We start from the raw sequence: 20,965 nt of genomic DNA, 5'->3' as shown, positions 1-20,965 counted from the left end.
AAGCTTCTGCATTGAAGGGCTCGTTCTCACTCCAGCAATTATTCCAGTGTGTGCACAATTCCGTGAGTTTTTGTCCAAACAGTTTTTTTCAGATAAAATGCAGCACAAATGAAGGCAGACTGCTAATTTGAATTGACACACCTTGGAGCGGAGGAAAACCTGTGTTATGTGTATTAAACTCCTTTCTGAGGTCCAACACTCAGTATTAGGTCCTAATTTCACAGTGATGGAGGAATGACTCTGCCTGATTCCAAGGAGACAGGTGTTTCTGAACCAGACATTACCTGGTCTACAAAGCTCAGAACCGTAATGTCCGCTCAGAAAAAAGTATAACCTGATTTAACAGGTGTGAATTCGTACCCAGCAAAAACAGCAGGCACTGATAACACATGGGCAGAGGGACTGAGTGTCACTCATGGAAATCTACAACACCAGAACTGCTCCTTCAACACTGGCATTCCCACCCCATGCCACTGACCCTTATGCATCATATCCAACCAGCTTTCACCTTGCCTCATGAGCAGAAATGCCAGATGTGAGTCTGAATCCAGTTCATACAGTGAAATCCAATGCCAGAGGCCGAGGCCAAGGGCAGACAGGACCCCACCTGCCTACAGCTACAACACAAGAGTACGTAATTATCCTCTTAGCATCCCAAGTGCCTGATGAATGCCCTAGCAGCTCCCCACACCTCAATTCACCCCACCTCCTGCTCCCATTCAGCACTAGCAGAGAATAGGTGCTAGATGGGAGAGTTGATCACCAAGGAATTGTGAAACCTTTGCATAATTTGACCAGGAAGAACATGTCTACCTAGTTATTGACCATGCAATGGAATTAACTCATAATTGCACAGTACTGGTGGGGTGTTTTGCATGGTAATTGCTATATGGATAAAGAAGTTGCACACTGTCAATATTGTTGAGCACATAATTAGGTATTACATGTGTACCTGTGTACTTGGTGTACAAGTACCATTTTGGATTGCACCTTGAAGGGAATGAGCCCCTACATGTTTTAGGAAGGGTTGATATAATTGCACAAAACTATAGTTGATATAATTGCACAAAACTATGGTTCTAGAGCATTTGTTGTAAAACAAAATTACTTTTTCTAGCACGTGGACCACGATTGTTCACTGGAATTATAATCATAATTGGCTGTAGCTAATTAAAATAATGTAGAAGCCTCTCCAAGAGATGTAGGTACTCAGGAATGTCTACAGCTGGATCTGCCTGTTTACAGGCGTCCTTCTGCATCAATAGAGAGGAGCAGATATTGTGATACTAACTGTATAGATTGATGATGTGTTCTCTTCAGCTGAATCTAGACATCTGAAATGTAAACTCTTTGACAGCAATCTAGGTCATACACCCTGAGCAGGAGGAGTTTTTTTCATAGAACGATATGCATAAGAAATAGCATGCCTTTCACATTGCTTTTTGAAGGGAATTCTTGATTTTGGTTATGGCACTTGAATTTTTTTTTCGATTAGAAAAAACATCCATCACTGCCAGGTTCAAGGCACAGGGCACGGCAAATTATAGTCCTAGGGCATCTAGTTCAGCTGTGCCCTGTGGCCAATGCCCTACCTCGCAGCATGTGTGAATGACCTAAGACTGTGAGCATCAGCCTTGGGGAAAGACATCCAGCACCCACTAAACATGGCCTACTACCAACAAGTGCATAGGGTGTGACCTTTGGTCATGCCAGCAGGCAGGGACTTTTGTTTTTAAGCCTGTTGTGGAGGTGGCCATTATGAGAACCTAATACATCCCTTTTATTCTGGACAGCTGGAACTAGCAAGTTTGGTGGCAAGAGTTTTTCCCCTGTTCCACTCTTGTTCCAGATTTGGTGGATTCTGTTGGATGGCCTGTCATTGGCTCCAGCCTTTACTGCACTTTGTGGTTTAAATTGTGCTTGGAAAGTGCATTTTGGTGAGAAAAGCAAGTCTTTTTTAAGTGCGCGAAAAGCATTATTTAGTGGCTTTAGATTTGGACCTTACCTGAGGGATTGAACAGGAACTACAAAGTGTGTATTGAGCCTGTCTGAATCTAAGAAGATACTGGGCTCACCAGCATTTCCCTGCCCCCTGAACACCCATTTGTGATTCAATAATTGGCTCACAGGCACCTGAGCAGTCCTCGCCCCTCACCTCACACCTTGTACAATCAGCCACTTAAGTTTGTGGTGGGAACCTCAGGGCAGCCATCTCTATTTTGTAGCCCCAGCTTTTGCGGGACGGAAACATCCCAGTGAGCATGGCTGAAGTGTTGCTGAGCAACTCTTAACTTTAAAACTGCTTTTTTCTTCTTCCTGTGACTATTTACATTACTTCCCTTGTTTTCCCTAAACCACTCTAAGGCTACTAGAAGGCACCCTCCTTTACAAGCTAAAAAGGCAAAAAATACACCCTAAAATATCCTCTGCCTCCACTCTTTCACTCATTCCAAACCTCTTTTACCACTATGAACTCGACAAAAACCCTTTCTAAACTCTTATGTCTATATGCAAACTTTATCCTATTCATCCAACTAACAGACTCACAAATTTAGTGCTCCCACCACTCTCAATAACAACTTATATTTCCCTCTACTAATCCACCTGTAAACCACCTTTGGGATCCAGAGTGCAGTGCTACTCACTGCAAAGCGCTTAAATGCTTCACCAGGGGTAATAAGGGCTATGTACGTACATTCACAATAAGAATTCTCACCTTAAGGTGTCGCATGGCCAGACTGACCTCCTGCTGAGGTTGTCAGAGATAAAACTTTACTTCCTGTGATCATTAAGGGCCACATGTACGTACCTTTTTTCTCAGGCCGTTTATGATGAGAAAATGCTTTTTGGTATGTACAGACCCATTTTTGTGATTCGGTAATCTATTTACCGAATCACAAAAAGGGGTTGCAAGTCGCAATTAGGAATGGGCGTTCGCTTCCTAATTGCGAGTCGCAGTCCTATGTACGATTGTTTTGTGACCGTGAATGCGGTCACAAAACAATTGCAGATAACACCATTTTAAACTGGTGCTAACCCTTTCGCAAACAGGAAGGGGTCCTCCTGGGACCCCTTCCTCTTTGTGAATGGCAGCGAAAATATTTTTTCAGAGCAGGCAGTGGACCCAGGGACCACTGCCTGCTCTGAAAGAATGAAAAGAAAACTTTTCATTTTTTGTTTTTGAAATGCATCTCGTTTTCTTTTAAGGAAAACGGGATGCATTAAAAAAAAAAAAAACTGCTTTATTTAAAAGCAGTCACAGACATGGTGTTCTGCTGTCTCTAGAAGGTTACCATCCCTGTGAGGGCGGCCATTCCCAATGGGGTTGCAAGTAGCGATCTACATCATGAATATTCATGAGGTAGGTCATTTGCGACCCTCTGTCAATAGCAAACAGTGTCATTGACACGGTTGTACATCAGGTTTTGCAACTCGCAAATTGCGAGTCGCTATGACTTGCAATTTGCGAGTCGCAAAACCTGAATTCCGTACATGTGGCCCTTAGTCGTTTGGACCTGGAAAGGTCTTCAGCCAGAACCCAGAACCACCCCTCCCAAACCTCTTCACTCAGTACCCAACATTAATGTCAGGGCAACACCTACCATCAAGAGTAGTTGAAACCACCCATCACCTCTTTCCTTGTAGGAAAAGATTGATATCATATTATTTAATTTTCTTCAATACCATCAACTTTCTCAAAAAATATTCATGGTTTTTTATGTTTGTCAATCGAGAGAGCAGCAGGGCGCAGTAGACAGCACTTACTGCAGACATTGAACTTTTCTCAAATCTGCCAAACATCAGGTCAGGATATTACTTTGCACATAACAGAACTAATCACTAAGAATCACCATACACAAACATAAAATATCTGAATAAAACAAAACAACACACATACATCTAACAGAGCATATATATGCCATATTGCTGTGTAATATTGTGCTATTAACAGCATTACTCACAGAGGGAGCCATTATGACTAAGTAGGCATTAGCAAGTTTTTTTTTGTTTCAGAGGACACATCAATGAAACAGCGCTGGTTTGCTGTCTTCCAACAAATAGAGGAAAAAAGTCAACAAAGGAAGGCAACGAGACAAGATTTTTTTATTAGTAACCTTTTGGTCTTTTATACTGGTTCTTGAACCATACAAAACACAATGCAATGTCAATATCTTCACAAAACAGCAATAAAAATAATCGACCTCTTGAGAGTGTCCAGGTGGGACAAGAGTTATAATGCAGTAGATCTTGTGACTTGCTTGACCCGTTTTTGTTTTTGAGATTTAATGGTGCATTTTACAGCAGATGTTGTCTAGCCAGAGCATGGTGCTGAATTTGTCTGAGAAAGGAAGATTACTGTGGAAGACTCAGTGGTTGAAACACAGGTTCTGGAATTGCACAGATTTTCCTGATGGTATTCAGTGAATGGTGGTGAGTGTGGGTGTTAAGTGGCCTCTTCCACTTCAGATGGAGTAGAATGCGCACTTCTGTTTTTTGCATTTTGGTGGTCGATGATCTTGGCACTGGGTAGACTTGAATGGGGACAGTTTTGATATTTCGTTGTTTACGAAATGAGGTAATTCATTGTGGATAGTCTGTAAGCAAACACTTGGATTGAAATAATTATTACAGGAGAGGAGGGAGGAAGGAATGGATGTAGGAAGGAAGCAAGGCAGACAGGCAGGTGCTAGGAATTAAAGAATTATTACAGGAGGGAAGGAGCAATGGAAGAGAGGAAGAAAGAAAGAAAGAAAGAAAGAAAGAAAGAAAGAAAGAAAGAAAGAAAGAAAGAAAGAAAGAGGTAGGCAGGCAGGCCAGTCAGCCAAGGGTTATCTGGTTTTGGGGACATCCAGTCATGTGTAAATAGTAAAACTAAAGGATCCGATGTGTTTGACAAGGAAGAAGGCACATAAGTTAAACAAAGTATACACAAGCCAGTGTCCATGAGGTAATCCATAATGGGGTAGATTGTGTAAACAGGTTACATAATCTCTTCTATTTGCTACATTGGAACTGTGAATTGTTCTGTTGTTAAAAAAGTAGGATTTATTTCTACAGTGAGAATTTTTTCTCAGCTACAAGACCCTCCTATGGGGCTTAGTGGCATAAATTAGCTAGTAAGTGAAACAAAGAATTGATTACCTTGTACATGGCATGCCCACTGTGTGAAGGTTCATCAATTATGTGAATAAGAGAAGAGATCGCACAAAACACTTCATTGGTTTTAATGGAGCCTGGGATCCTGTCTTAAAATCTGGGATCGGATTAATCTTTTCTTCTCAGTTCCGAAAGGGTGAAGAGATAATGTTTACCCAATCATTCAAATCAATAACAGTGCAACTCAATAGTCACCCGTTAAACGACAGAGTCCAATTAAAGCTTCAACGGGCTTTATTACAGACCCGAAGGCAAAGACTTCAATAGCAACAATGCAGACAATCAAGAAAAGTATGTGATGTCTAGATTCTAAAATTAAGTTCTCTTGCCTGACCATTGAATCCTGCTCTTGAACTAATCTAATACTAAAGGAATATCTGAGAATGGTAGGCAAACAGAATTTCAGAAGAAGATGCTGTTTAAGAGAGATGTTGTGGCTGAAAGCCACCTAGAAAGTATGAGATCTGTACCTTAAAAAAGTCTGCTCTGAACAAGGGAAGAGAGAGAGTTTGAATCCCTAGTCAACAAAACTACTCTTCAGTCTTGGTTTCTCCAGGTGTAATGACATTATGACAAAACTCTCACTTGAAAAGCAAAACTGTACAGCAGTTCTAATTAATTAACAATTCAGTCTTCCAAAGCCTTCAAATTCTGTCCTTGAAACACCCTCACATTCAAGAATCTCAAAGCTATAGCTGTCGGTGCCAAGAAACTCTTTCCGTCACGTAGCATTCTCTCAGACCCTCTTATCACTCATGCACAACAAGCTCCTTGTTAATTTCAGCACCTGCAGCTTTGGAAAAAAAAACATTCATGTTGAAGATTAAAACATGCAAAAAGAATGTGGTTTTCACTCTGACTAACTAAAATGAACACAAATATACTTTTGATTCAAATATATTTCAAACGGCTAACTTATTGAATATAAAATGATTATGAAGAATAACATTTCCAAATACTATAACATAGACATTCTAGCAAACGATTATGAATATAGCTTATATGAATGCCATCTTCTTATTGTGCACTTTTACCAATATATTTTAATGTAACACGTTTAACAGTTTGTTTTACATGTTACAAAGGTAAAACAACCACCCCTTCTTTTTCACAATTTAGGAAGCATAATGGCAGGTTATGCTCCTTCAACCCTCCCTCTGATGATGTGTAACATCATCACACACCCACTTCAGTTTTGAATGAGATTCCCTAAAAACTAATCATTTTGCACAGCTTTCGTCTGGATACTTCCAAATGTTTCATGCCATCATAATATTTACACTGGCTTCCAACTCAATCTCTGCTCCTTTTTGCTTTCTGCCTGGTTGAACCTTCATTCCTCTGAAAATGTGGCATTCAACATACAGGACTATCCCACTAAGAAAATAATCTGCAATGATCTCATCATAAACCCTACAATTCCACTTCCCAAATTTCCAAACCATCTACCTGTAGCAGAAAATCCATTTCTAAACACTTTCCATGCACCAGTTCCTTCAAATTATTTGTCAATCCTGAAATACACTGGATATACTTCTGTAAATCTTTACTTTTATCTGGAATAAAGATGCAACATTGTTGGATCTTAAGCATCCGACAGACTCCGCCTTCTTTTCCCTCACTTCCATAGTCTCTGCATATTCATATGGTAAGCAGAAATATGCATTTGCAGAATAATCTCCACTGGATGGGTCTAACTGTAATGCTTTCTCATCTAACTTACTACTCTTCTTAGAATCAATAATTTGGGGGGATCACAAGAAGATATCTCTTCCTCTATAGGACAGGTAGGGGAAAGCAATCCTTCTAGCAAAATTATTAAGATTATAAAATAAATTAGCAATAAAGCATCTGCTATGTATTTACATCTATTTCTCTTATTTCGCTTCATTACATCTTTCGAATCAGGTCTATTATTAAGCAAATATGGTAGCAATAAATTGTTTCTTTGTTGATTTCGCCAGATACAAGAAGCAAAAGAAAGTTCAAAATTTCATTTATCAACAGTATAAAATCTTGTGAGACTTCCCTAGACCTACTCAGTGTTCTTCTAAGTGACAACCATCTTTCTTCTACTGAGGCCTAGGAAAGCTTCCAAACTCTATATCCCAATCAATGTAAATGTCTCTAATGTGCACGAAAACCAAACTCATAGATGACAATGAAAGTTCAAGGTACAGTTCGATCACAGTGTTCAGTTCATGGAGGTTCAGACAAACCTGTATGTTGACTCCAATATTCCCAGATTTCTTGATCTGCATCATTTGCAAAGTAGGTGCACTCAGATGAGGAATACCTACAACTAAGTACTCTTGTTCTTTTTGAGTTTCTCAAAGCCACACCTTCATCTTCACTCCTGTTCAGATCAGAGTTCTGTTTTTCCTCAGCAATCGCCATTAGCACATGCTTTTTAGGCAGATTCACTTTTCCTCGTTCGTGTCTTATGGCCCGATGGTCTCCAGGTTCCACTCGCTTTCTTTCAGCACTCGTTCCTTCTCCGGGGTCTGATTCTCAATCTGACTCACTCACCACAGAACAAGTTTCTACTGTTTCAGCTTCAGAGTCAGTTGTGACTTGCACAAGACCCTCTTCAACTTGATTGGGTGCTACTTCTGGCTCTGTTTGCTCCCCAACAGCTTGGCTAACCTGCTCTGGTTGTCCTTCTCACATCATTGGTTCTTCTAGAACAGATGCTATTGTATCAAGGGGAAACTTAATTCTGCAAGTATGGAAAGCGTGGATCCAATTGTGAAGACCTCCACACTTCACTGCAGTCATGGTGACTAGGATCACTTGGTAAGTTCCACGCCCACTGAGGTTCCAGACACGTTTTCCTGACATTTTTCTTCACCAAGACCTAATTTCCGGCACTAATGTCATGGCACTATTCCTGTAGTAGAGAAGCTGTAGTCGATCTGACCAGATGAGAAACAGAACACACCGCATCATCTAGTCCTATGAAATAGTCTAGAACCATATCATCTGTTATATTTATGAATGCATTTGCAGGAATCTCTGGCAGTCTCAGCACCCTCCCCATCAGGATTTCGTGGGGGGGGATAGTCCAGTCTTTGATCAGGTACACTCTGAAGTCTCATCAACACAAGGGGCATAACAGCAGGCCATTTCAAGGATGTCGAAACACACACCTTTACCAATTTCGATTTCAGCATGCCATTCACTTGTTCAACAAAACCCGAAGCCTCAGGTCTATAACTGCAGTGTAGTCTCTGCTCCATTTGCAATACTGTGCACACCAATTTCAGAACCTCATTATTAAAATGAGTTCCTCGATCTGATTCCGAAGAGGTTGGAAAACCAAACCTAGGTATGAGTTCCCTCAACAGCAGTTTGTCTACAGTAAGACTATAATTTCGCTGAGTTGGGTATGCCTCGACCCAATATGAGAAGATACACACAATAACCAAAACATACCTCAATCCATTCCACACAGACATCTCAATTAAATCCACCTGTATCCTGCTAAAAGGTCCTCCTGACCTTCCTATGTGGCTCAATGTAAATGCAGTGCTCCTTCCAGCATTTTTCTGCTGATACACAACACATCAATGACATAATGCTTCAGTCATCAACCTGAATTTTTGGATTGAACCAAGTCTGTCTGAACAACCTCACCATAGCATCCCTACTAATGTAAGCAGGGCCATTAAAATGCCTAGCCATAGGAGATAACAGGCTATTTGACAACACTGGTCTTCCATCCATTGAAACTCAACTGTCATCATCTCCTTTGACACAACCTGCCCTGACCCAGTCTTGCTGTTCCTCTTCAGACACTTCATTTTGGAGCCTTTTCACCTCATCCCAAGAATCTGCTGTTATCAACAAAGGTTTAAGTTAGTGTCATCCATTCCTTTCTTTGTGAACTCATGATTAAAGGTACAAACCTTGTGAGCACAGTATATAGCAACCTCGTCGGCATACCCATTGTCACATGATCATCTCCAGAATGATGTGCAGGGCACCTGACCACTGCAAAATGTTCATGCAATTGTATTACATAGAGGAGGTTCTTCCCTTGTTCGTCGTTCCAGATCGGAGATCAAGAGGATGTCACAAAATCTCGCTGAGACCACAGTTGTCCAAAGTCATGAACAACACCAAAGCCGTACTATCAGTAAAGATTGTCATTCTCCATTGATCAGAGAGACAGCATCCTCTAGCAAGAGCAATCAATTCACCTACTGGGCAGAAAATATTCCATGAAGCCAAGAAGCTTCAACAACTCCTGACAACGTACAAACAGCATAAGCTGCTCTCAAGCTTCCGCCGTTGTCTCTCAAGCATGAATCATCAACATAGAGAACATAATGAGATTTAGGTAATGGTTCATATCGTATGTCTGGCCTCTGTTTGGTATATATTTCAGTGACACATTTGTGTTCCCCTTCACAGTCTTCAGTAGTTCCCAGATCCACTACTGGCAACAGAGTAGCAGGATTCAAAATCCCACAATGCTTGATTGTCACGTTTTTTGTGGCCAATAACTAACTGCTGCTACAGATTTTAGGCAGCAAGGCAAAGCAGAAGCAACAAAATCTAATGTGGCAAAAAAATATTCCACAGGTCTCTTAGCATTTCCATGCGTTTGAGTCAGTATTGAGAGAGCACAGCCCTCCCTCTGACTGCAGAAAAGTGCAAAAGATTTTTTATAATCGGATATCCCTAAAGCCGGGGCACAACAGAGACATTCTCTCAGTTCTAGAAATGTGAGAAGACTCCGTGTAGTTGGTGGACCGATTTTCAGTATTGCTGAAATCCTGTCCTGTGACACCTTTTTCTCTCCTGTCTCAATGTGGTGTCCAAGATATTGGACTTGTTTTTGACAATATTGCAATTTTCCTGTGGACACTTTGGCCCTCATTATGACTTTCTCTCAGATTTCCTTGTGCCATTTTTTCAGCCCCCCTAGTGGGCGAATGTCCCCCTTGCATACGTTATGCCTGACAAAGTATAATGTGGTGCAAGGGTTTACAAAGTGGCGCAATTCATACATTGCGCCACTCTGTAAATACGAAGCAGGGATTTTGGCCTCATTGGGTCACAGTAACATAAAAAATAATTATGATAATGTATCGCAAGATGGTGCTAGGGCATTATAAATGTGCCCCTAAATGCTGCTGAATCATAAGACTTATCTCTGGCCCCAAGCCTGTCACAAACCTCAAAACAAAATGTCCCATATCCTTTGCCTCTTAAGTCTCAATACCTTATACTGTTTGAATGCTTGTAACAGCCTTTCATAGTAAGCATTTAGTTCTTGAGTTGTTCTATCAATCTCGACCCAATCAACATCTTGAGGAGGCACCTTCCCTTCAGGAATGCCATGACCTCCTGATATTTCTCCATCACCAATAGTGAAGGACCGTTAGTCACTATGTTTTTAGTCGGTTCTGACTCAGGCCATCAAATAGCTATTTTGCACTCAATCCACAAGTCACTTGGAATAACAATGTTAAACAATATATTCAAATCAATACACAACACTTGGGAAATTTTCACAAACCTTTCAACCTGTCAAAACCATTCCACTGGTTTTTCTCCCAATTTTGGGAAGTCATTGGTAATTGATGCAAGATCACTTAGACTCCACGGCACATAAAGATAAACTCCACCAGGCTCTTCTCTTAAAGGGACAGTTATAATACCTCCCTTGCTCCAATGGGTGGCGGTTCACCTGAAGGTTTCTTCACCTCTTTCTTTTTTGCCCATATGGACTCCCACTTATCAAATTCATTCCACCTCCTTATTTTCTGGATCAGTTTTTTCTTTAATCTGAGTTTTTAATAGTGGAGTTCTCACCTCAGCAATATCTTTTTCACTGAAACACACTTGACAACCCCTTAGCAAAGCCTTGATTTTATTTAAGTCTACCTCATATTTTTGAGCCAATTCTGCCAATTTATCATGAACTTGGCCTGCTCGCTACATTGGCACCAGGATACTTCTTTCATCCAGCAGAGTTCTCTCAGACCCTCTTATCTCTCGTGCACAATGATCTCCTGGTTAATTTCAACACCGCAGCTTTGGAAAAACAAGCTTTCATGTTGAAGATTAAATCATGCAAAAAGAATGTGGCCTCCAATCTGACCAACTTAAATGAACACAAATATTTTTAATTCAAATATATTTCAAATGGCTACCTTCCTTGAATATAAAATTATTAGAAAGAATAACATTTCTAAATACTATAACACTGACATGCCAGCAAACATGTATGAATGTAGCTTATATGAATGCCATATTCTCATTGTGCACTTTTACTAATATATTTTAGTGCACCTTTTACAGTACCTTTTACACGTTGCAATGGAAAGACAACCACCTCTTCTTCTTCACGTTTTAGGAAGCATAATGGCACAGCCAGGTTATGTTCCTTTGGTTTCAATCGATACAAGTGAACTGATGCAATAAGTTTGTGGTTCACAAGTCTGTGAATTTTTATGTTTGCAAAAAGAGAACAATTCCTACAAACAGCCTGACTATTACAGACTTAGTAGGTGTCTTGTCCCTAAGAACTGCCCATGTCCCAGGATGGGCAAACAAGGGTAAAGAACATGTAAACACATTAGACATGAAGGCTCATGAACAACCCTTGTGTGTTTAACCTTGCATGAGAGAGACACAACAATAAAGAGGTCATTAGTCTGCCTCAAGACAATTTTAACTCACCAGGCACAAAGTTGTACCAACATGTATCCCCTGTTCATGGTACTACAAACAAATAAGAACAAATAAAGAACTTCTGAGCACAGGTAGCCCACAATGTCATCTTTCTGGTATAGGGTGAGGGGTGGTGTCCAGTGATGAAGCATGCCAACTTTTGTGGGTGAAGTTTCTGCATTTGTTTAAATAATTAATTCTACAGAGCTAGTCAGCAGGACCAGGTCGGCCTAGTACCTCTTCATATGGAATATAGAGCTGCCTCAACTTAATGTTGTTCTTATAAACCTTCCCAAATAGAAGAATAGGGAGGAGGGATGGGCATCATGTACATATTTTTAAAAACCTCATATTTATTGGTTATACAGAAACATGAAATGCTGTCATGATGTTGTCCATTCTCAAATATGTTGTCTTATTTGGTCAGTGTATTAGAATGAAACATGCCATTATATTACAAGATTTGATCAGAGTTTCTTGAATAGTAATCAAACAATGGAATTACAGAATCAGTGGCAAAATCACTGAAATACAGCACAGTTGGATGAGGGAGCTGAAGTAACTAAGGAATTACAAAAAAGCAAAATAAACACAGATTTGTGAAAAATTCAAGCAATGAAGAATCATATAAATCACATGGTACCCTGAGGTGCTGCTTTACATTAGGTGCTCAGAGGACATGGGGTACAACCACAGTACTGCCTCTAAACTGTGGGAGTTTGGAATAGTTCATTTTAATACATCATACTGCGGCTGTTGTGTACCTCCTTTTAGGCCAGATCACTTGTTATTGCCCAAGTATTAACCCAACGTATCAAAAGGAGGGGCTCTGTTGTGGGTGGTCTTGCCTTTAAGCATCAATGGACACACAATGTCAGTGTCTGTGCTGTGGGAACTCTTCCTGCACCATCGAGGAATGAAGGAAATGTTGTTACAGATATGCAGAAATCAGTAGTACTATGGGTAGGGAATAATAATCATCATCATCAAAAGACTTTATTTCGACCACCAGTGTCATAAAAGTGCATCACAAGAAAGTGCAAAAAAGCAATTGAAACAGACATATAAAACCAGACAATTACTTTCATAAAATCATCATAACAAATAAAATACATTTGTACATTTTACAAAATGTTAAAAGTAGGTACCCAGGTAAAGTCCTATATATTTTCAAATCAAGACTGGCGATGATATCCAATACAATGACAAAGAAGTCCTAAGATCAGTTGGATCTACAATTACTATGTGTGCATTTAGAACTTCTTAACCACCAGGCCATGAGGTATTTAGCTAAGCCAAGTACCACTAGCCTGCTAGCATTGGTTTGCGGTATTCTGTAAGCTCTCATAGACCTCCAAGTGCCCATAGTTCTACAAAGTGGATCTATCCACTTTTTCTGGTGACATAGGAAAAGTGGGCTTAAAAATAAGACTTGGGTTTTAGTTTCTGTGTCACCTCGGCATACCGGTCATAAATCATCATCAGCACCCAACATTTTCCATTTGCTTCTGAAAGATTTGATAGGTGAAGGGCCATACCTAAATTGTAGGTAGAACTTGCTAGCAAGTGGGGGGAACAATTTCATCAATTGTATGCTTAGACTGCACACAAGGTTTGAAATCAGTAAAAGCTGCAGATAATCTGCCTTTACAGTCAAGAAAATACTCAGTGGCAACATACTCCCAAAACATTGATTTAATACTTTATCTGGGGATCATACACAGTTGATCTGGTGCCAATATTGTTAAAGACCCATTTCAAAAGAAGCTCCTTTACAAATGTAAGCTAAGGAATTTTTGCAACACCCCTTACACCCAAAAGGTCCTTGAGTCCCACTAGCTAGGATTCTAAAGCTGCGGTCCACCAGGAACGGTGCCAGAAAGTAAGAAATCTGCCCTCAGTTTTCTGAGAAATCCTTCTATGTGCCGGTTCTAAGTAAAACGTGGTCAGCGGGGTACTCGCAGGAAAACCTATGCTCCACAGTGGAAAAACTCTGGACTTTGAACAATCCCAGAGCTCAGCCTCATAAAATACCAACCTCATGGCCTTGACATTATAAATCTCAAGGAAATAATATTTTGTAATCTAGTGTGAATCCTATTCTGTTTCTTTTCTTTTTGCCATAAAAACAAAAATACGTGTTTCTCTAACTGCAATTATAAGTATCTCACAGTTATGACATGGAAAGTTGGCAGCTTTGTTCTGAACTTAGGACAACAAAGATATATGCTTTCTTCACCATCTTTTATCTACCAGTGGAGTAACCAGGATTTCTTTTGTTTTCAGGAAGAGCTAAAACGACTGCAAAATGCCCTAAAAGAAGTTAATAACGGGAAATATCTTATTCAGAGGTAAGGATCTTATCATATTTGCAATAAAATATGCACAAATATTATGACTATTTTCTCAGGACCTCAAGTGTATGTTTTCATATATCACTTCATAACATTTGCTTTACAATGATTTATTTTATTTGTAATGTCCGTCTCAGATTTACCTACATACAAGGGAGAAGTTATATATTTATTAGTGTCCGAAAATATGCACAAGCAGCAGCGATTCATTTTGTGACACCATCTTTGGTCTGCGCCTACAAGCTCATTCAGTTAAATTATTTAGAGTATAATATATGCACAAGTGTGGAAGAAGTTATTTCTAAATTAGTCACCATGAAGGTTTTCTATTCCTACCAGAACACCTTTTCAGCAATTGTATCCACTACTCATCTACCTGTAAGTGGTGTGTATTTTCATTCTGAAAATTAAGGTGGTTTCCACTGTGGCTAGTATCTTGTTTAGAATTATGACTCATTATCAATGGAAATTCCATCTTTTGAAAACCTGGTGGAGTTTGTAGGAGTGTCAGTAGTTTGCTGAGGAAAGCATTTGTAACACTTTGGCGACCATTGTCATGTTTCCGCATTTACAGTCTTCTATCACAATGCTGCCTTGGTTCAATGCTGCTAATTTTCTGGGAGCAGAATACAAATATATTGGGGCATTCAGATCCTCTCGAGGTCACTCAGATCCTCACAAGGTCCAGCTTTTCATGATGTGCCATTTGTCGTACGGCCTTTTTACCATCTGTTATTTAAGGGAAAATGTTTTACTTACTTCATCAACAATGTCACCGGGAAATATTTTCGTAACACTTAGAACATTGGTTTAACCAGCAGAGAGATACTTGTGACACCAAATGCCTGCTCCTCAGAAGCCAAAAAAGGACTTATTTCAGTGGTGGAATGCAGGCATATCCATACTGTAAGCCACAGTCTTTCCCTCTGTGGAGCACTTGTTTGTACAGTCAACTTGAAACAATCTTTCAAAGCAAAATTAAAGTGTTTTCTGCTTGTCCATTGCACTACACGTCATACAAGGCAGATGTTATGCACTAAGGCCCATATTTATACTTTTTTAGCGCCGCATTTGCGTCATTTTTTGACGCAAAAGCGGCACAAAGTTACAAATTACAATTGTATTTTGTAACTTTGCGTAGTTTTTACGTCAAAAATCAGCACAAACGCGGCACTAAAAAAGTATAAATATGGACCAAAATGTGATGGCCACCAAATACTTTTTTTTATTTCTTCGGACACTATGGGGGTCATTCTGACCTCGGCGGTAAATGGCGCTTACCGCTGGGCAGAAGGCCGCCATAACACCGCCGCGGCCGCGGTAAACCACCACGGTCATTCTGACCCGCAACTGCCAAATCGCCGAAAACCCAACATCCTCAATAATCCGCCACACCAAAGGTCAGCGAAAAAATGGCGCTGACCAAACCTCCACCGTCACGCCAACAGAAATACACCCATACCATTCCGACCCACAAATCCACGCGGCGGTCTTTCAAACGCTGTATTCCATTGGCGGTACACACCGCTGCGGTCAAAATACACACACCCATAGAAAACTCAGCCACATTGGTCAGTCCGATATACACACACCTGATACACATACTAACACCACTCCCACACACCCAACACAATATAAAACACACACCCACATCACCCACAAGCCCCTACGACCCGAAATAATTGACGAAGGCTAGGACAGAGCACAGAATAGAGAATCCCACAACACAGAGGCACACAACACCATCACCCACACAGCATACAACGCACCAAACACCACACACCACCACACGCACCACACTCATCACCACAAATGCCACCCCACACCTCAACCACACCACCCCATGGCACCCCAAAGACACCCCAGGTTCAGTGACGCCGAACTCAGGGTCATGGTGGAGGAAATAGTCCGTGTAGAGCCCCAGCTCTTCGGGGCACAGGTGCAGCACACCACAATTGCCAGGAAGATGGAGCTATGGCAAAGGATAGTGGACAGGGTTAACGCGGTGGGACAGCATCCACGCAATCGGGAGGACATCAGGAAGAGATGGAACGACCTACGGGGGAAGGTGCGTTCCATGGTATCAAGGCACAACATAGCGGTGCAGAAGACTGGCGGCGGACCCCCACCTACTCCCCCAGAATTTACCGCATGGGAGGAGGAAGTCTTGCACATCCTGCATCCTGAGGGCCTCGCTGGAGTAGGCGGAGGAATGGACTCTGGTAAGGCAAATCTTCACTACTGCTTCCCACCCCCACCCCACCTGAATGCCAAATCATACCCCCACCCTCACCCCCTCCCCCATCACACCAACCCCTAGCAAAAGCCTCACCATCACAACCCACCCATCCCAACACCAAGCCCTGCATGCGACCACAAAGCATGGACACCCATCACCAAAGCATGCCCACTGCACACACACATCACCCCCACAAATCACCCTCACAAAAGCCCCCACAAGGAAATGCCTGCACATGGGTACACGGACACCCACCCATCACACGAAATCCCACACACAGAAGCAATAACCATACCTTTATACCCCTGCAGGACCCGAACGCCACCACACCGCCACGGAGGGTCCAGAGATGTCCATCCCACCCCCAGAAGAGGCCCCCAGCGATGACAGCAGCTCTGTCTCCCTGGAGCCAGATGACCAGCCCGGCCCATCGGGGACCTCTGGACAGTCGGTTCCCCACAGACAGCCACAGGCTACACCAGACCCAACCCCCTCTGGGAACACCAGCACAGCTCCCACCCAGCGGGCCCATGCCTCTGTCTCCAGGGCACGTAAATCAGCGGTGTGTCCACCACTACAGGGCACCCAGGTTGACCCACCACCCCAACAACAGGGACCTGGGGGCAGTGGTAGCGGGCACACCGGCCAGGGGACAGAGGCCCAGGAACACAGGGGACCTGGGAGGGCTGCTGTGCGACAGGGGGGGGACAGGCCCGGGGAACCGACTCTCCAAGAGGCCCTCTCCTCCATCATGGGAGCATACCACTGCTCCCAGGAGACGATGGCGACGGTACTGGCCCGGTTCCAGGAGATCCAGGAACTGCAGGAGGAACGGTACATGGGGTTCAGGGAGGAACTGAGGAACATCGGTTCCGCAATGGGGACCATCGTCCTGGCCCTTATCCAGATCGTCACCACATTGCGGGACCATGTGGCACCCCAAAGGGCCCCTGTCACTAGCCCAGCCCAGGAACAGCCTACCACCTCCGCCGGCGCCAGTGGACAGGAGGCCCCCACACAACGACAGGCCCCCAGAACCCCACCTCCTGCAGAAGAAGAATCACCCCGCAAGCGGAACCTGAGATCTCACAAGAAGACAGAGTAGGATTGCAAGACCCCCGCCAGCCTAAGATACCCCCTGATGTCATCCCACTGTCCCACATTGTCACCCTGTCCAACCTTGAACTGCCCCTGCTCCATCCTTCCACAGGCATATGGACAACGCACCTGTGCGACTGAGAACTGGACTCTGCCATGGACATTACTCCACCCCCACCCATCCCCGCTTCCCAATCATTTACCTATATCTAGCACTTAAAATAAATCACTTATTCCACTTAAATAAACAGGAGTCTGCTTGTATTCTTAACAAATGTATTACACATAACGGTTCAATAATGTTCAGTTACTTTGTGATGACAACATACCAATTTCAATAAGCTTTAGTCCATGGGCAAACAAAGCTGAAGTCAGGCAGTGGGTCATACAGCTCTGAAAAGGGAAGGGAAAGTCACAAATCAGTTAACAGGAACTGGGGGGAAACACAGACAGTGGAGACGCATGAGGCCTTAAGTAAATGTAAATTGGGGTGGCTGTTTCTTACCTGTGTGCTACTGAAAGTATTGTTGTATGACTGTATCCCTGTTGTCCGTGTCGTCCCCGTCGTCTTCCTCCTCTTCACTCTCCACAGGCTCCACAGCTGCAACAACACCACCATCTGGACCATCCTCCTGCAGAAAAGGCACCTGGCGTCGCAATGCAAGATTGTGAAGCATACAGCAGGCCACGATGATCTGGCACACCTTCTTTGGTGAGTACATGAGGGAGCCCCCTGTCATATGCAGGCACCTAAACCTGGCCTTCAGGACCCCGAAAGTCCTTTCTATGATCCTCCTAGATCGCCCATGGGCCTCATTGTACCGTTCCTCTGCCCTGGTCCGGGGATTCCTCACTGGGGTCAGTAGCCACGACAGGTTGGGGTAACCAGAGTCACCAATTAGCCACACACGGTATCTCTGTAGCTGTTCCATCACATAAGGGATGCTGCTATTTCGCATGACATACGCGTCATGCACTGACCCAGGGAACTTGGCATTTACATGGGAGATGTACTGGTCAGCCAAACAGACCACCTGGACATTCATCGAATGATAACTTTTTCTGTTTCGGTACACCTGCTCACTGTCTTTGGGGGGAACCAAAGCCACATGGGTCCCATCAATGGCCCCAATGATGTTGGGGATATGTCCAAGGGCATAGAAATCACCCTTCACTGTAGCCAATTCGCCCACCTCAGGGAAAATAATGTAGCTCTGCATGTATTTCATCAGGGCAGACAACACTCTGGATAAAACCTTAGAAAACATAGGCTGAGACATCCCAGATGATATGGCCACTGTTGTCTGAAACGACCCACTTGCCAAAAAATGGAGTACTGACAGAACCTGCACCAGAGGGGGAATCCCTGTGGGTTGGCGGATGGGGGTCATCAGGTCTGGCTCCAGCTGGGCACATAGTTCATGTATAGTTGCTCTGTCAAGCCGGTATGTAAGTATGATATGTCGTTCTTCCATTGTCGACAGGTCCACCAGCGGTCGGTACACGGGAGGATTTATCCTTCTCCTCGCAAGTCCCAGCGGACGGTGCCTATGAAGGACAACATGGAGCACAGAGTCAAGCAATCCACAGGTTCGTTCACACAGCTTGCACAGTACACGAATCGCTATGCATGGAACGGCTTGTATGAGTGGCAATGCAAGGCCTAGGCCTGTGTGACGCAGTAGAAATCATGCCATGTGGGCCCTTGAAATGGCGGCTGCCTGACCTGTGAAGTGTGACAGTGGGATGTGAGGTCATTGCGCTGGCGTGGCACACCGTGGCGGTAGGCGGTCGAAGACCGCGGCGCAAAGCAGCATTGGTTAACATTGAACCCTATGGGTCTCAGGAGCCAATGACGATGTGCGCCGGCGGTCGCGGTACGCACCGCCGCGGGCGTGACCGCCATTTTCTATCTGATTAATCACTCGAGACCTGATCATCCACAGGAGAGGACCTATACTGCAAGTGCTGCTGTGACCTCGGTCTGGGAGATACAATGGCTGCTGCGACTGGGGAAAGGGCCCCTGCCTTCACTTCCGAAGAATTGGAGAAACTTGTTGATGGGGTCCTCCCCCAGTATGCGCTACTCTACGGTCCTCCAGACCAACAGGTTAGTACACAGGGTGCACGCTGAATGGGCTATGCCTGTGTTGAGTGGGGTGTATGTAAGATGGTGGGGAGGGGAGCGAATGAGGAGTGCAACGCACGACAGATGGGAACATGTGCCACATGGCAAGGTTGGGGAGGGGGGGCCACTCACATCTACCATGCAGAAAAGTGATGATATTTCCTTTCCCACCCTGTACATGTCAAATAGGTCAGCGCCCATCAGAAGATCGACATTTGGCGTGCCATCGCCAAGGACGTCCGGGCCCTGGGGGTCCACAACAGGCGGGGCACCCACTGCCGAAAGAGGTGGGAGGACATCCGCCGCGGGACCAGAAAGACCGCCGAGTCTCTGCTGGTGATGGCCTCCCAACGTAGGAGGGGTGCCAGCCGCCAATTGACCCCCCTGATGTCCCGGATCCTGGCGGTGGCCTACCCCGATTTGGATGGGCGCGTGAGGACATCACAGCAGACACAAGGGGTTGAGTATCAGCACATTCTGCTATCTTTGCGCGCAGTGGAGGTGTCTGGGTTGGGGAGGAGGGCTGTGGGTGACTCAAGGCCAGGGCGCTTTCTGTAGGCTAGTCCCCTCCGTTAGGCATGGCCCTGTGCCCCCGCCCCCCACCTCCTTAGGGCGCCAAGTACAGCTATCCATGGTCCTGCATCACCCATGTGTACATTTGTCGTTCATAGACCTGTAGGCCTAGTCACAAGAACTGAGTAGTGTACCCCGATTGCGCAGCGTAGTGCAGGGGGCTTCTGTGTCTGTCCTCTCCGCCAACGGTGTTGCCAATGCATGCACTCAACCTGTCTTCATTTCTCCCCCTCACCCATTTTCTTTTTCTTCCTGTGCATGTGTGCATTAGCATCATCAGGCGGAGGAGAAGTGGCATCGGCGCACGAGGGAGCTGCATCTCACATGGCCCCGGAGGGCCATGCAACCGACTCCGAGTTCACCAGTGAGACGGAGGGCGAGGGGAGCTCCACAACGGGGACCCGTGGAGACGTCAGCGACACCGACACGTCCTCGGAAGGGAGCTCCCTTGCGGTGGCGGCAACATCCGTGCCCACCGCCACAACAGGTACAGCCGCCACCCAGCGCACCAGGCCCGCCCTCCCAGCAGCCCCTCAGCCTTCGCTCCGTGCCCGCTCACCCAGGAAGGTGGGCATCTCCTTCGCCCCAGGCACCTCAGGCCCTGCCCCAGTTACCCCTGCTGCCCTCAGTGAGGAGGTCATTGACCTCCTCCAGACCATCATTGTTGGGCAGTCTACCCTTTTGAATGCCATCCAGGGTGTAGAAAGGGAGGTGCATCGGAGCAATGCATAC

The 20,965-nt window shown here is 44.2% G+C and overlaps 1 protein-coding gene across 1 annotated transcript in view; it reads left to right on the top strand.

Moving 5' to 3' along the window:
• Positions 1 to 20,965, top strand: part of IQCJ (IQ motif containing J) — a 701,797-nt gene that overhangs the window by 503,709 nt on the left and 177,123 nt on the right. Inside the window, exon 2 of the mRNA XM_069212622.1 lies at positions 14,128 to 14,192. Coding sequence (XP_069068723.1) covers positions 14,128 to 14,192 — 65 coding nt within the window. The remainder of the gene's footprint in view (positions 1 to 14,127; positions 14,193 to 20,965) is intronic.

The sequence above is a fragment of the Pleurodeles waltl genome, chromosome 11 (assembly GCF_031143425.1).
Source record: "Pleurodeles waltl isolate 20211129_DDA chromosome 11, aPleWal1.hap1.20221129, whole genome shotgun sequence".
Classification (NCBI taxonomy): domain Eukaryota; kingdom Metazoa; phylum Chordata; class Amphibia; order Caudata; family Salamandridae; genus Pleurodeles; species Pleurodeles waltl.
This window is presented reverse-complemented; position numbering and strand designations above follow the sequence as displayed.